General features: G+C 42.7%; 1 protein-coding gene and 1 long non-coding RNA gene across 2 annotated transcripts; both read left to right on the top strand.

Moving 5' to 3' along the window:
- The first annotated feature begins 926 nt into the window (after positions 1–926).
- LOC110497442 (C-type lectin mannose-binding isoform) lies at positions 927–5016 on the top strand. The gene is made up of 6 exons (XM_021573546.2): positions 927–1055; positions 1209–1308; positions 2039–2163; positions 2493–2642; positions 3160–3268; positions 4149–5016. Exons 2-6 carry the CDS (start codon positions 1230–1232, stop codon positions 4286–4288), a joined length of 603 nt encoding a protein of 200 aa, XP_021429221.1. The 5' UTR covers positions 927–1055; positions 1209–1229; the 3' UTR covers positions 4289–5016.
- Positions 5017–6422: 1406 nt separating this feature from the next.
- LOC110497441 lies at positions 6423–15150 on the top strand. Its single transcript, XR_005037669.1, has 3 exons — positions 6423–6574; positions 7561–7636; positions 14706–15150. It is a non-coding gene; the product is annotated as an uncharacterized LOC110497441 (long non-coding RNA).
- The last annotated feature ends 1349 nt before the right edge of the window (positions 15151–16499 follow it).

The following is a 16499-nucleotide window of genomic DNA, read 5'->3' as shown; positions in this document are numbered from 1 at the left end:
CTTTTGACTGGTACTGTACATACAGTGCACTCAGAAAGTATTCAGACCCCTTGACTTTTCCACATTTTGTTACGTTACAGCCTTATTCTAAAATGGATTAACTATTTTTTTTCTCAATAATCTACACACAACGCCCCATAATGACAAAGCAAAAACATGTTTTTAGAAATGTTTGCACAAAAAAAAGCTGAAATATCACATTTACATAAGTATTCAGACCCTTTAACTCAGTACTTTGTTGAAGCACCTTTGGAGTCTTCTTGGGTATGATGCAACAAGCTTGAAGTACCTGTATTTGGAGAGTTTCTCCCATTCTTCTCTGCAGATCCAATTTGGCTCACTCTTCAGCTGCAAACTGCTCCTAAATCTTCAATGTTTGATGGTTGCCTTTGACCAACTGCTGTTTTCAGATCTCATCGTAAGTTTTCGATGGGACACAAATCTGGACTCATTGGTGGTCACTCCAGTCCAGTGTTTCTTATTGAACCATTCCTGGGTGCTTTTTTTATGTTCTTGGGTTCGTTGTCTTGCTGGATACCCACGACCTTCGACGGAGACCTAGTTTTTGGACACCGGGTTGAACACTCCACTCCAAAACCCCTTGATAATCTGCTGATTTCATGATGCCTTGCACATGTTCAAGGCCCCCAGTGCCAGAGGCAGTAAACCAACCCCACAGCATTATCGAAACTCTCCCATATTTGATTTTAGGGAGGAATGTTGTAGGAATGCTTAATTTGGTGATACATTACTGTAGATATTGTTTTCCAATGGGACAAGCAAAACAAATAACTGGAGATTTTTTGTTGTTGAAAAGTGCAAGGGGGACAACTGTAGCCAGGGATTGCACATACTGTCTAGACAAACCCAGAGGGGTTGCAACTTTTTATGTGTAAGAGATTGAGACAGCAGAAAAGAGGAAATACATCTGAGATTAGGATGGAGATTAAGAGGTATGGAATAGGTATATAAGGAAGCAGAGCTGAGTGAAAGAGAGCATCTGAAGCAAGGAGAAGCAAGAATAGAGGAAAAAGACGACATTTACATACACCAAGGTAAAACCCAAATATTTGATTCTGTAATGAGAAAATGCACCTCTCTCTCATTTGTCTCTGAGTGTGCCGGGGTCTGGTCGTGTGCCCCCACAGATCGGAACTCCCAGTTTCATTTAAAAAACACATATAATAACATTGATCTTTTCACAACAGCTGAAGAGAAGTGAAGATCCCATGATGAAGGTCCTACCCATTCTGGCCGTGATGCTACTCGGGACGTCTGCCATGGTGCTCAATGGTCTAAACTCCACCGGTACAGTAGCCTTCCCTCATCATCTCAACACCACAGTGACTGATGTAGATTCTCTCAGTAGAAGATGTATTTTCAAGGCCGGTTACTCTGACCCGAGAATAAGCCTAATCCTGGACTGAAAAGCACACTCAAATTAGAATAGCCATGTGAAGTTCTGTGTCTGCCCACATAAGAAAATATATGCTATAGTATACATGTAAATACTATAGTATTCACTGCAGCGTGAATACTATAGGGGTCTAAGACAGACCTCGATTCTGCTCTTTTCTATAACCTGTAGGGAACACAATATTTGGTATATACTTGGCATGCAGGTTTCTCACTTATGGGTGGAAAAATTGAATTGCAATATGGGTGAGGGAAATGGGCAGGTTATATGCAAATAAGATAGTATAGTATTTACTATAGTTTTAAAAAAGTGTCGTGTTTTGCGGAAAATACTGTACTATTTACAACAGTGTTTTTTTGTGTGGATAAAACTGTAGTATTTACTATAGAATTCTACAACATTCTATAGTAAGTACTACACATGCTTGAGAGATACAACAGTGTGTAGTGTAGTGTTCCACAGTTTACTATGGAATTCTATGGTAAGTACTGTAAGATTCTATAGTAAACTGTAGTTTTTTTTTCATGTGGGTGGGAAACCAGCCCTGTGAGTATATGGACGGAGCCTCTCTCTCATATCCGTCCTTTTAATCTCTCCCTTGTTCTCCCCTTGTCCTTTTAGAACCGAGGCAAGTCTCTGGGAAGGTCAAGGACTTTCCTCAATGTCCTGGCCATTCTACCTGGTATAAACTGGGGCACAAATGTGTTAAGCACTTCAGGGAGGAATTGGACTTTCAATCTGCTGAGGTAAATTCAGACTTCTCTAAGGTTTTAGTCTACAGACCCATGTTCTCTCAGTTACTTGACCTTTATTTAGGCAAGAGAGTCCCATTGAGACCAATGTCTCTTTTCGTTAAAGGTAGACATACCGTAGTGAACCTCTGTATCTCTGCATGATACGCAAAATTACCACCATAACTAACTCTCAAAGCCGCATGCTGTACTCTAGTTCAGGTTATCCACTCCATTGTCTTTACCCGTGTCCAGTGTTGTGCATTAGTGTCTAACTCTAAATGGATTTTGATGATGACAACTCTCTCTTTCGTTTTCTCATTCATTCATTCTCACCCACACAGGGTTTCTGCCACTCTCAAAAGGACAAATCTCATCTGATATCAATCCACTCCAGCCAGGAGAACAAGGATGTGGACGTTTTTGCTCAGACGTTCAGCAGAGATTCCCCTCGCATCTGGCTTGGCGGTTTTACAGTATCTGACCCCCTTCAGGTGGCGGTTTTAGACTAAAAAGGGGCAGTTTCCCGGACACAGATTGACCTGGACTAAAAATGATTATTGATGGAGTTTCTTTATTGAGTCTGCTTTTTAGTCCAGTACTAGGCTTAATCTGTATCCAGGAAACCACCCCAGAGATTCACCATTCAATTTGATCATCATTATAAAAACCAGGTGGACAACAGTGTTCATGCCCCCCAACGCCTTCTGTCATTATGCTTTGTCTCTTTGTCTGTCTGTCTGTCTGTCTGTCTGTCTGTCTGTCTGTCTGTCTGTCTGTCTGTCTGTCTGTCTGTCTGTCTGTCTGTCTGTCTCTGTCTGTCTGTCTGCCTGCCTGTCTGTCTGTCTGTCTGTCTGTCTGTCTGTCTGTCTGTCTGTCTGTCTGTCTGTCTGTCTGTCTGTCTGTCTGTCTGTCTGTCTGTCTGTCTGTCTGTCTGTCTGTCTGTCTGTCTGTCTGTCTCGGTCGGTCTGTCTCTCTCTGTATCGCTCTCTCTTTCTCTCTCTCTCACAGCCTCACCGCTACCTCTGGACTGATGGGTCCCCCATGAACTACTATTCCTGGCTTCAGAACCCCAGGCAGCCATCCGGTGACGGACAGTGCATGGAAATGAACTGGCAGCGTAAGCAAGAGAAGTCAGGGATAATGGGAGGGGAGGGAGAGAGTGATGGAGGGAAGGCAGGCGGAGAGGGAGGGAGTATTTTTTTAAATTTAACTAGGCAAGTCTGTTAAGAACAAATTCTTATTTAAAATGACAGCCTACCCTGGCTAAACCCTAACCAGGACGACGCTGGGCCAATTGTTCACCGCCCTATGGGACTCCCAATCACAGCTGGTTGTGATACAGCCTGGAATTGGACCAGTGCCTGTAGTGACACCTCTAGCACTGAGATGCAGTACCTTAGACCGCTGCGCCACCCGGGAGTAGGGGGCAAGGGAAAGAGGGGACATGACAGAGCGACTTACAGGAGCAATTAGGGTTAATTGCCTTAATCAAGGGCACATCGACAGATTTCTCACCTAGTCAGCTCTGGGATTTGAACCTATGCTCTTAACCGCTAAGCTACCAGCTACACCAAATTCAGTATGCTGATGTATTCAGAATTGTGTTAACTATTGTGGAAAAGGGAGTGGGATGTTTTTGATTTGAAGTATGACAAATCTCATAGCTTTGTGTTATATAGATCAGTGGCCATGTGGTTAGAGTGACTGTCCTGAGTTTGAGTCATACCAAAAAGCGGACAGATTCCTCATTGCTTGGCACTCAGCATTAAAGTGAGGTTTTGAGGGTAAGGCCCTGCGATAGACTAGTGTCAAGGCATTGTACTTGTATTAAATGATACGTCAAAAGCCTCATGCTACAGAAACAGTAGATAGGCTCATCTCGTTCTGTCTTGGACAAGGCTGCTTAGCTACTAATGTAGCTCAAAACTCTCTAAAAGGGATTTAATAATGGATAAAACTAACTTTTTCATTTTATCTCTCCATCTCTATTTATCTAGGCAAAGGGGACTGGAATGATAAGCCATGCAGCCAAACCAATTACTTTCTGTGTGCCTTCATACCTGGTGAAAGAGAGGAAACGAAAGGAGGAGAAGAAGAGGGGATGGTGGAAAAAGGGAGTGGGAGGTTTATCCTTTAAAGTAGATGACAGATGAGCAGTATAGCAGTATATACTACCTGTCAGATACGCTTTGCATTACAGCTTTCTCCGACATCACGACCCCAGGACCCTGTAAATTGTTAGAGAAAACCCACTGCTCAAAGACAAAGCCTTTGTCAGCTAAAAGTTCTCACCGTCACAGTCAGTTTCAGTCCGCCCAAAGATTTAATGAAACAACTGATTGTATTAGAAACTTCTAAACACATTGCATTTGAAAATTCTATCTAGGCCTATTGTCAGAAAACAGTAAAACAGTTATTTTCTTTAGGAATGTAGTGGAGTAAAAGTATGTTGTCAAAAATAGAAATAGTAAAGTAATGTACAGATTCCCCAGAAAACGACATAAGTCGGACTTTACACCACTGCAGTTGAGAATTCTATCTAGGCCTATTGTCAGAAAACAGTAAAACAGTTATTTTCTTTAGGAATGTAGTGGAGTAAAAGTATGTTGTCAAAAATAGAAATAGTAAAGTAATGTACAGATTCCCCAGAAAACGACATAAGTCGGACTTTACACCACTGCATTTGAGAATCCTATCTAGGCCTATTGTCAGAAAACAGTGTAACCCAATCTATTTTCAGGGGGAATTGTGTTGATAAAATGCTGCTTCACTTGTTTGTACTATGAAACACTGCGCATTGCTTGACTAGCAAATAAAAAAAGAATACAAAAATCTCTTCATTAATCAATAATCGTTGCATGACTTTCTTTTGTTGACCTGACCTTAATTAGCAACCAGATGGGGACAAGGGGTCAATACATAACAGTACAGCCTCATCTTATTTATAGATGGACAACCCACTGGGTGGACTTGACAGATTTAGAATTTAGCCTACTACCTTTCCATTCGGTGCCCTGTTTGAGTAGTGTGCCCAAAACAGAGAGCATGCGTGATATTTACTTTGCGTGTGTTTTTATGCATGCTATTGATCAGAGAGAGAGATTAATCTAAACTTCAGCGCCACAGGTAACTTCCACAAAGCTGTGAACGAGCTGAGAGACAAGGCAAGAAGGGCCTTCTATGCTATCAAAAGGAACATCACATTCGACATACCTATTAGGATCTGGCTAAAAATACTTGAATCAGTTATAGAACCCATTCCCCTTTATGGTTGTGAGGTTTGTGGTCCGCTCACCAACCAAGAATTCACAAAATGGGACAAACACCAAATTGAGACTCTGGAAGCAATTCCCAAACCTTCCATTACAAAGCCATCACCTACAGAGAGATGAACCTGGAGAAGAGTCCCCTAAGCAAGCTGGTCCTGGGGCTCTGTTCACAAACACAAACAGAACCCACAGAGACCCAGGACAGCAACACAATTAGACCCAACCAAATCATGAGAAAACAAGAAAGTATTACTTGACACATTGGAAGTAATTATTAAAAAACAGAGCAAACTAGAATGCTAATTGGCCCTGAACAGAGAGTACACAGTGGCAGAATACCTGACCACTGTGACTGACCTAAACTTAAGGACTATGCCTTGCTATTGAGAAAGATCACCATAGCCTGTTTTCTCTTGAGAGCCAGGTCTGCTTATGTGCAACACTGCCCACAAAACCTTCTGACAAATATACAGTACGACAATATTAGAGACACATATTTCCCTTAAATTACACAGATCCACAAAGAATTTGAAAACAAACCCCATTTTGGGTGAAATATCATTGTGCCATCACAGCAGCAAGACTGTGACCTAATTGCCACAAGAAAAGGGCAATCAGTGAAGAACAAACACCATTGTAAATTCAACCCATATTTCTGTTTGTTTATTTTCCCTTTCCTACTTTCACTATTTGCACATCGTTACAACACTGCATATACACGTAATATGACATTTGAAATGTCTTTATTCTATTGGAACTTCTGTGAGTGTAATGTTTACTGTAAATTTGAATTGTGTATTTCACTTTTGTTTATTATCTACTTTACTTGCTTTGGCAATGTTAACATATATGTTTCCCATAACAATAAAGCCATATTGAGCAGACATTTTGTAAAAAAGATTGCTTGTTTTGTTTGTTTAATGACCATATGCTAATGACCATTTAGCCTACTAAATCTTTTTACAACTAACTTTGAAGCTTATTTTTGGCCAAGTCACTGGATGTATCAGTAGGCTAATGAATTGTAATGGTCTAATTTGGTAACCGTTTAATTAGTGGTTGTAGATTAGAATATCTATTTTTGATAGTTTAGAGATTGTGACAGTGGCAACACAGTTTTGAAGATGAAGGACCGACTGGAACAGTTGAAGGCGGTAAGCTTAGTCTTTTTATACACTTGTTCATGTTTTCGTGGCCTTGCTTGCTATTAGCTTAACATATAACCGTTGCTAATCATATAGAATGATATAATAGGGATGGGGGGCGTATCTGATTTACTCGTTTGTTGTTGTCGAGGTATCTGATTTACTCGTTTGTTGTTGTCGAGGTATCTGATTTACTCGTTTGTTGTTGTCGAGGTATCTGATTTACTCGTTTGTTGTTGTCGAGGTATCTGATTTACTCGTTTGTTGTTGTCGAGGTATCTGATTTACTCGTTTGTTGTTGTCGAGGTATCTGATTTACTTGTTTGTTGTTGTCGAGGTATCTGATTTACTCGTTTGTTGTTGTCGAGGTATCCGATTTAGGAGTGTGTTTTTGTCGAGGTATCCGAGATTTAGGAGTGTGTTTTTGTCGAGGTATCCGAGATTTAGGAGTGTGTTTTTGTCGAGGTATCCGATTTACGAGTTTGTTTTTGCGCACCAGATGCAGTTGGTTCCGGATGAGCGGTTTGACCACACTGTTTGATCCCATTTTCAGGCCTAGATAAGCAGAAATAGCCTAGTTGAACATTGGGCTAATAAACATTAGAGTATTAAGTTATTCTAGGAAGGTGGTAGGCCTAATTGGGGTGTGATGATATTTAGGCTGTTTATTGGTGGTGCGTTACAAATGGAGTTGGGTGGGTAGAGAGAGGGGAACAGAAGGGTTGATTAAGGAAATATGAAATGATTGTTTTATCCTAATTTCCTCCACCTCTTCCAAGGTCTCAAGGTTATCGATGTACTGTAGGCTATTCATTGCAGCTTGTGTGCATCGCAAGCCTTATTCTGTCTGGTAATTATTTTTATAAAACTTTACAGTGGTTTTAAAACACATTGTTTCACTGACATAAGAACCACTAAAAAGCCTGTGAGTGTGATTATCTCACTACAAACCTACCACCACAACAACTCTGCTGGCTCTGTGTGTGTGTCAACAGAAAATGTGATGTGGCTGGGGACGATGTGGAGGTTCCAGTGGAGAACCAAGCCTTTATGGATGACTTCTTCGCCCAGGTATTTCTTCCACCGAAGTCAGTCCCTCTCCTTGTTCGGGCAGCGTTCGGCGGTCGATGTCACCGCCGCGCCACCTTTCATTTTCCATTTGTTTTGTCTTCTTTTCTTGCACACCTGGTTTACATCTCCTCATGATTACTATGTATATTTAGCCCTCTGTTCCCCCCCATGTCTGTGTGGGGTATTGTTTATTGTCTAGGTTGGCACGCTTCCGGCTGGTTTGCGCCTGGTTTTATTTGTTACCCGTGATTTGTGGCAGCCGGTACTTTGTACTTGGATGTTGTACTTTGTGCTGCCTCACTTGTTCTTTGGACATTTGTTTTTGTGACGCGGTTGGGTTCTGTTCTTACTAGAGGTCGACCGATTACGATTTTTCAACGCCGATACCGATACCAATTAACACATCGACAACAGCCACCCTTGAAGCAGCGTTACCCATCGCTCCACAAAAGCTGCGGGGAACAACTACTCCAAGTCTCAGAGCGAGTGACGTTTCAAACGCTATTAGCGCGCACCCCGCTAACTAGCTAGCCATTTCACATCGGTTACACCAGCCTAATCTCGGGAGTTGATAGGCTTGAAGTCATAAACAGTTCAATGCTTGAAGCACAGCGACGAGCTGCTGGCAAAACGCACAAAAGTGCTGTTTGTATGAATGCCCACGAGCCTGCTGGTGCCTACCACCGCTCAGTCAGACTGCTCTATAAAATCATAGACTTAATTATAACATAATAGCACACAGAAATACGAGCCTTTGGTCATTAATATGGTCGAATCCGGAAACTATAATCTCGAAAACAAGACGTTTATTCTTTCAGTGAACTGTTCCGTATTTTATCTAACGGGTGGCATCCATAAATCTAAATATTCCTGTTACATTGCACAACCTTCAATGTTATGTCATAATTATGTAAAATTCTGGCAAATTAGGCAGCCCAAACTGTTGCATATACAGTGGGGCAAAAAAGTATTTGGTCAGCCACCACTGTACGCTGACTCTGCGTGCAATGAACGTGAGAAGTGACACAATTTCACCTGGTTAATATTGCCTGCTAACCTGGATTTCTTTTAACTAAATATGCAGGTTTAAAAATATATACTTCTGTGTATTGATTTTAAGAAAGGCATTGATGTTTATGGTTAGGTACAGTCATGCAACGATTGTGAATTTTTTTCACAAATGCGCTTTTGTTAAATCATCCCCCGTTTGGCGAAGTTGGCTGTCTTTGTTAGGAAGAAATAGTCTTCACAGTTTGCAATGAGTCATGTTAGAATGCAATATTAACTAAATATGCAGGTTTAAAAATATATACTTGTGTGTTGATTTTAAGAAAGGCATTGATGTTTATGGTAAGTAAGCACCGCGAGTAAGCACCGCATCGATTATATGATTATATGCAACACAGGACACGCTAGATAAACTAGTAATATCATCAGCCATGTGTAGTTAACTAGTGATTATGATTGATTGTTTTTTATAAGATAAGTTTAATGCTAGCTAGAAACTTACCTTGGCTTCTTACTGCATTCGCTTAACAGGCAGTCTCCTCGTGGAGTGCAATGTAATCTGGTGGTTAGAGCGTTGGACTAGTTAACTGCAAGGTTGCAAGATTGAATCCCCGAGCTGACAAGGTTATGAAAACTTGAAATCGGCCCTAATTAATCGGCCATTCCGATTAATCAGTCGACCTCTAGTTCTTACTATTGCCTCTGTAAAGTGCTTTGTTGTTCACTCATCTCTGCTCTCCTGCGCCTAACTTCCATGCATCAACTGCACCCACCATTGACAGAATACCATACCCATGATGGATCAGCAGGAGCAGGTGCCCCTGTTATAGGGGTAGAGGAGTGCGTCCAGGAGCATGCAGCAATGCTCTACCATCTCGGCGCCGCCATTGACCGCGTCGTCCAAACAATGGACCGCTGGGAGAGACAGGGAGTCCCTCCAGCACCCCCAGCAGCACAACAGGGGCCTCCACTAATCGCTACTAACCACTAACCCTGCACCCGGTTCCGGTGGGATTCGTCTCGCCCTCCCCAGGGAGTACGATGGGACGGCTGCCCGCTGCCAGGGTTTCCTGTTGCAATTGGAGTTATATCTGGAGACCGTCCACCCGGCTCCCTCGGGCCGTGAGAGGGTGTCCGCCCTTGTCTCGTGCCTCTCGGTGAAAGCCCTGGAGTAGGCCAACGCCGTGTGGGTGGAAGGAGATGCGGTGCTGGACCACTTCGAGGAGTTTACCCATCGTTTCCGAGCAGTCTTCAACCACCCGCCTGAGGGTAGAGCGGCCCTCTGTTGCACACCTGTTTTTGCATGTAATTTTTCCTGAGTTTTCCCGCATTCCCAGCATTATAGACAGAGCATTCGCTCATAGTTTAGGGATCCCCATTGTTCCAGTGGCTGTGCCCTTCCCAATTCACGCTCTAGATAGCTGACCCTTAGGGTCCGGGTTTATTAGGGAGGCCACCGCTCCCCTGGGCATGGTGACGCAGGGGGGTCACAAGGAGAGAATCAGTCTCTTCCTCATTGATTCTCCTGTGTTTCCTGTGGTGCTAGGCCTTCCCTGGTTAGCCTGTCATGACCCCACTGTCTCGTGGCAGCGGAGGGCTCTCACGGGGTGGTCGCAAGAGTGCTTGGGGAGGTGTTTAGGGGTTTCCGTTGGTGCTACTACGGTGGAAAGTCCAGACCAGGTCTCCACCGTGCGCATTCCTTCCGAATATTCCGATTTGGCTCTCGCCTTCTCCAAGAAGAAGGCGACTCAATTACCACCCCATCGTAGGGGGGATTGTGCAATAAACCTCCAGGTAGATGCCACACTTCCCAGGAGTCACGTGTATCCCCTGTCACAGGCGGCGACGGCGGCTATGGAGACATGTCTCTGAATCCCTGCATCAGGGGTACATTCGGTCCTCCACTTCACCCGTCTCCTCGAGTTTATTTTTTGTGAAGAAGAAGGAGGGAGGTCTGTGCCCGTGTGTTGACTATCGTGCCCTAAACCAGATCACTGTGAAGTACAGTTACCTGCTACCTCTCATCGCCACAGCGATTGAGTCAATGCACGGGGCGCGCTTCTTCACCAAACTAGATCTCAGGAGCGCTTACAACCTGGTGCGTATCCGGGAGGGAGACGAATGGAAGACAGAGTTCAGTACTACCTCAGGGCATTATGAGTACCTCATCATGCCGTACGGGTTGATGAATGCCCCGTTAGTCTTCCGAGACACTTTTTTTTTGCACTGAAAAATGAAAAAAAAAAAAACTTATAAGGAGAAATGCAGGTTTTAACTAATTAAACAACAAAGAATATGATCTACATGATCAGTCTCTGTGTGTAAAATAAAGTGGTTAATGGGAACCTAACTCACAGCTAAAAAAATTCAAGATAGCAATCCAATGTCATTTGTTGCCTAAACTTTACTGCAAATGCCACTTAAGTCTTGAGAAAAAAACTATACACTAATATTGCAGTTAGCCATGACAGCCTTTATAATAGAACACTTGTGACCACACAAACATAAATATTGCACTTGGGAAAAAAACATCTTAAAGTAGAAAAGAATGAAACCAAAATGCATTCTATTTTTTCTCTATTATATATATATATATATATATACACACTATACTATAGACATCGATCAAGTGCACAAGGCTACATGTGTGCAAAAATAACGTTCACTAAATTAAAAAAATATATATACACTGCTCAAAAAAATAAAGGGAACACTTAAACAACACAATGTAACTCCAAGTCAGTCACACTTCTGTGAAATCAAACTGTCCACTTAGGAAGCAACACTGATTGACAATAAATTTCACATGCTGTTGTGCAAATGGATTAGACAACAGGTGGAAATGATAGGAAATTAGCAAGACAAAGGAGTGGTTCTGCAGGTGGGGACCACAGACCACTTCTCAGTTCCTATGCTTCCTGGCTGATGTTTTGGTCACTTTTGAATACCACTCTAGTGGTATTATGAGACGGAGTCTACAACCCACACAAGTGACTCAGGTAGTGCAGCTCATCCAGGATGGCACATCAATGCGAGCTGTGGCAAGAAGGTTTGCTGTGTCTGTCAGCGTAGTGTCCAGAGCATGGAGGCGCTACCAGGAGACAGGCCAGTACATCAGGAGACGTGGAGGAGGCCGTAGGAGGGCAACAACCCAGCAGCAGGACCGCTACCTCCGCCTTTGTGCAAGGAGGAGCAGGAGGAGCACTGCCAGAGCCCTGCAAAATGACCTCCAGCAGGCCACAAATGTGCATGTGTCTGCTCAAACGGTCAGAAACAGACTCTACGAGGGTGGTATGAGGGCCCGACGTCCACAGGTGAGGGTTGTGCTTACAGCCCAACACTGTGGAGGACGTTTTTCATTTGCCAGAGAACACCAAGATTGGCAAATTCGCCACTGGCGCCCTGTGCTCTTCACAGATGAAAGCAGGTTCACACTGAGCACATGTGACAGTCTGGAGACGCCGTGGAGAACGTTCTGCTGCCTACAACATCCTCCAGCATGACCGGTTTGGCGGTGGGTCAGTCATGGTGTGGGGTGGCATTTCTTTGGGGGGGCCGCACAGCCCTCCATGTGCTCTCCAGAGGTAGCCTGACTGCCATTAGGTACCGAGATGAGATCCTCAGACCCCTTGTGAGACCATATGCTGGTGCGGTTGCCGCTGGGTTCCTCCTTATGCAAGACAATGCTAGACCTCATGTGGCTGGAGTGTGTCAGCAGTTCCTGCAAGAGGAAGGCATTGATGCTATGGACTGGCCCACCCGTTCCCCAGACCTGAATCCAATTGAGCACATCTTGGACATCATGTCTCGCTCCATCCACCAACGCCACGTTGCACCACAGACTGTCCAGGAGTTGGCGGATGCTTTAGTCCAGGTCTGGGAGGAGATCCTTCAGGAGACCATCCGCCACCTGATCAGGAGCATGCCCAAGCATTGTAGGGAGGACATACAGGCACGTGGAGGCCACACACACACTACTGAGCCTCATTTTGACTTGTTTTAAGGACATTACATCAAAGTTGGATCAGCCTGTAGTGTGGTTTTCCACTTTAATTTTGAGTGTGACTCCAAATCCAGACCCCTATGGGTTGCTAAATTATATTTCCATTGATCATTTTTGTGTGATTTTGTTGTCAGCACATTCAACTATGTAAAGAAAAAAGTATTGAATAAGAAAATTTCATTCATTCAGATCTAGGATGTGTTATTTTAGTGTTCCCTTTATTTTTTTGAGCAGTATATAATCCCCCTCACTCACACACGTGTTACTGTCAAGTTCAACACAACAAAAACAATATATTTGGGCTACACTGCAAATTATACACTTTCTGCCTGTGGACATCTGTTCTACAATGTGTTTGAGCAAAAGTGAGAAAGAGGGAAAGTGTGTGGTGGTCCTTTCACATCTATAGTGGCATCCAGCTTAAGCCAGGCCCAGCTCCAGCTCCACTTGATCCCTGAATCCACTCATTTTCACCTAATTCTCTCATTCCAAAAATGAACCACATACTGTAGAGGGAAAACATTAGTTAACAGATAGTGTTTTGTTCGATAGCTATTTAACATTTCACACAGATTTCCAGGGTCCAGTAAGCATCTAACGTGTTATAACTTGAGCGGCAAGGAGTTGTATACCAGTTAATACTATAGCGAATTAGTTAGGTTCCTGATGTTAGCTCTGAGAGTAAACCGTTTTCTTTGCTTGCACCTAGTTTTTTAAAACTTTCGCCTTTCATGCTTTGCCGCAAAGTTTATTTTATGGCTAGCTACGGAATCAGTTTCATTAGCAGTTGACATGATGCAAGCAGTTTTCAACAATTAGCTCATTTGCTTAGTAAGAAATGCCTCCAGTCTGAGTGATTTAAGGAGACCATATAAAAAATGGATGCGTGATGAAAACGTTCCTTTTCCTCGACACACCAGGTCAAGCAGGAACATTAAAGTGTTGTTGTTATATTGCCTTCGCTCGGTGTGAGCTCTAGAAAACTAGATTCATTTTTTTATGTAGCTACAACCCTATTACTATTTGGTGTGTTCAATTGCTTATGCTATGCTGTTACTGGTATGTATACACTAGCTGTATATCTGCTAGCTAGATACAGTAGCTAATGAACTTGCTAGCTAGATGGTACACTGACAGTGTTTGTATTCAGTATCTAGTTTCTAGCTAGCTACTTACAAACCTCAATCAACATGGCTCTGATTATTTAGAGTCATGTTGACCCACACACACAGACATTCAGTTTCTTAGCCTCACCCTTGTGAAGTCAGTGTCATGTATTCTAGCTAATATTTTCATTAGATAATGTTCTGTGTTGGTTTTCTCTGTTACTTTTGTAGGACCCTCTAACACACCCCAATCAACCTGGCTCTGATGATTTAGACCGTGATGATGCCCTTGAGATGGTTAGTGTCAAGTGCACAAACACACGCACACACACACACATTTGTTTTTCTATCCTTATAGGGACTTGAGACCTAAACTTGACCCAAAAAACATGTTCCATAGCCCTAAACATAACCCTAACTCTGATCCTAACCCTAACCTCAATTACCTAATTGTTAAGGTTAAAAATCACCTGGCCCTAATGCCTAACCCTAAACTTAACCCGCAATGCCTCAAACTAATAGTAACCCCAATTCTAACTCTATATCCAATTGTATGCTTTCCCCTAAACTTAACACCCAAGCCAAAAATCGCAATTCCCCTCATGGGGACTTGCCAAATGTCCCCACAAGGTCCAATTTGTCAGGTTTCTGTATACATGTGTGGACATCAGGTACCCACATAAATGTGGTACAAACACACACAGCCATTCAGTTTTTAGCCTCACCCTTGTGAAGTCAGTGTTATGTATTCTAGCAAATATTTCAGTTAGATGTTCTGTGTTGGTTTTCTCCATGTATTCCTAATTTAGGACCCCCAGACACACCCCAGTCAACATGGCTCTGATCATTTAGACTATGATGATGCCCCTGAGATGGTTAGTGTCAGGTTATTATAGGTTTCCTTCTGGCTTAAACAAATGTCTAAATATACTTTGCATCTAACTCTTTTCAGAATGAAGAAAGGATTTACCCTGGGGAATCAGTAACAAAGGGGCAATGCCTTATGGCAATAATGCTCTTTTTTCTGCGTCATCACCTGACTGGAACTGCCCTGATAGACCTACTTGCCTTGCTGAATTTGCTTGTCTCCAACATCTAAATATCTATTCAAAAAGTTTTTGGGTAATCCAGCCCTGACAGCTGTCTCTCGTTTATTTTGTGATGAATGCCAAAATTACTTAGGAAAGCAACCCGAAGACACAAATTGCTCACATTGTGGAATGTTCTTCATCAGAGAAACGAAATGTTTTAATTTTGTCAATACCTTTGAGGCTCCTTCTGCGAGATACACTGGAGAACCATAGAATAGATGTTTTGAGGAAAACGGTGAAGGAAGAAGAATATGAAATCGAGGATGTCATGGATGGAAAGATGTACCAAACATTACTGAAAGAGAAGAGGCTATCTGCATGAACCTGGAACTGTGATGGAGTACCCATTTTTAACTCTTCAAATTACTCAGTTTGGCCCCTTCCAATTTACCATAAATGAACTGCCTCACATACATTGGAAAGAAAATGTGATGGTTGCAGAATGGATACCTTTTTATTGATTAATGTTGCGATTTAATCCCATAACTTTGGAGAGAGAACAGTGGGATTCTGAAGAGGACAAAGGTCTTCTCCTTGATTTGTTCCTCAGATGCAATTGCCAGGCCAATCCTTCATTACTGTAAGCAATTCAATGGTGAATATGGTTGTGACTGGTGCTTGCACCCCAGTAAAGTTGTCCCCAAAGGCAGATATGTAAGATCCTTACAGTCAACAACTCCAAATTGAAAGATCACACAATCAATTTAAGTGATAATGCATTTCACGCTGCTCGCACTGACATTCCGCAAAATGGTGCAAAGGGGTTGTCAACACTGTTTATGCTTCTGTTGTCCAACCGAAGAGACAGAAGTTGTAGAGTTATGACGAGGAATGCATGTAGTCAGGCACAAAACCAAACACAATGTTGAACAACGGAAGCAAAAACAGGATACATGCAACTGTTTGAATCCACGGTACATAGGTCGACAAATGGCAGAATTAGACTCTCGACTGCCAAATCTCAAGCCCTCAAAGGAAACCACAAGAATGCCGCGATCACTGCATATAAGAACATTCTGAAAAGCATCGGAGTGTTGTGGATTTCCTGTTTTATTCAATGACTGTTCTGCCATTCAGCATGCATATTTTGCTTCAAGGATCTATTTCACAGCGTGACCTTAGATTAGCTCACATTTCTTTAGTCGTATTTGTCAAGAAAATGTTTCTTTCAATTGTCATCAGCTAATCCACCTTACTGATAGTGTACTGAATTGGAGACATCTTAAGGCAATGTCATCTTTTACATTTGAGGGTAACAATGGGAGTCTGAAATCTCTTTTCCATGGGACGCAGTGCGTTCCGCAACGAATTTGCCAGCTTTTCTTTCTTTGGCGAGTCATTCCCAAGCGTCTTAGTGTTTTAGGATTTCACCCAGAGTTAGAGTTCGGTATATTCCTTACAAAGCTTGCAGACAGGAGACTGAAAGGAGAAAAAATCTCAGGCTCCCTCAACACTCTTGGAAAATCTGTACCTCTTCACCTCAGAGCTTGTGTAAAACTTGCTGTAGAATAACTAATTAGCAGATCTGCTTCGTCCCAGCCTGTGGAGACATAAGGCCAATTAATTTATGAACAGATTGTTTATCACACAACTAACTACAAAATCTCAGAAAAAAAGGGATAATACCTCAGTCGTGTTCAAAAATGGACGTTGTG

This window comes from Oncorhynchus mykiss, chromosome 19 (assembly GCF_013265735.2).
Source record: "Oncorhynchus mykiss isolate Arlee chromosome 19, USDA_OmykA_1.1, whole genome shotgun sequence".
NCBI classification, from domain to species: Eukaryota; Metazoa; Chordata; class Actinopteri; order Salmoniformes; family Salmonidae; genus Oncorhynchus; species Oncorhynchus mykiss.
Note: the sequence above shows the minus strand (reverse complement) of the source record. Positions and strands in the feature narration are given on the sequence as shown.

Excerpts from the sequence above, each read along its gene's own strand:
- LOC110497442 (XM_021573546.2), top strand. The coding sequence starts at position 1,230 with ATGATGAAGGTCCTACCCATTCTGGCCGTGATGCTACTCGGGACGTCT. Across the intron at positions 1,309-2,038 it reads CAATGGTCTAAACTCCACCG|AACCGAGGCAAGTCTCTGGG; the intron begins GTACAGTAGCCT and ends TTGTCCTTTTAG. Across the intron at positions 3,269-4,148 it reads CATGGAAATGAACTGGCAGC|GCAAAGGGGACTGGAATGAT; the intron begins GTAAGCAAGAGA and ends CTATTTATCTAG.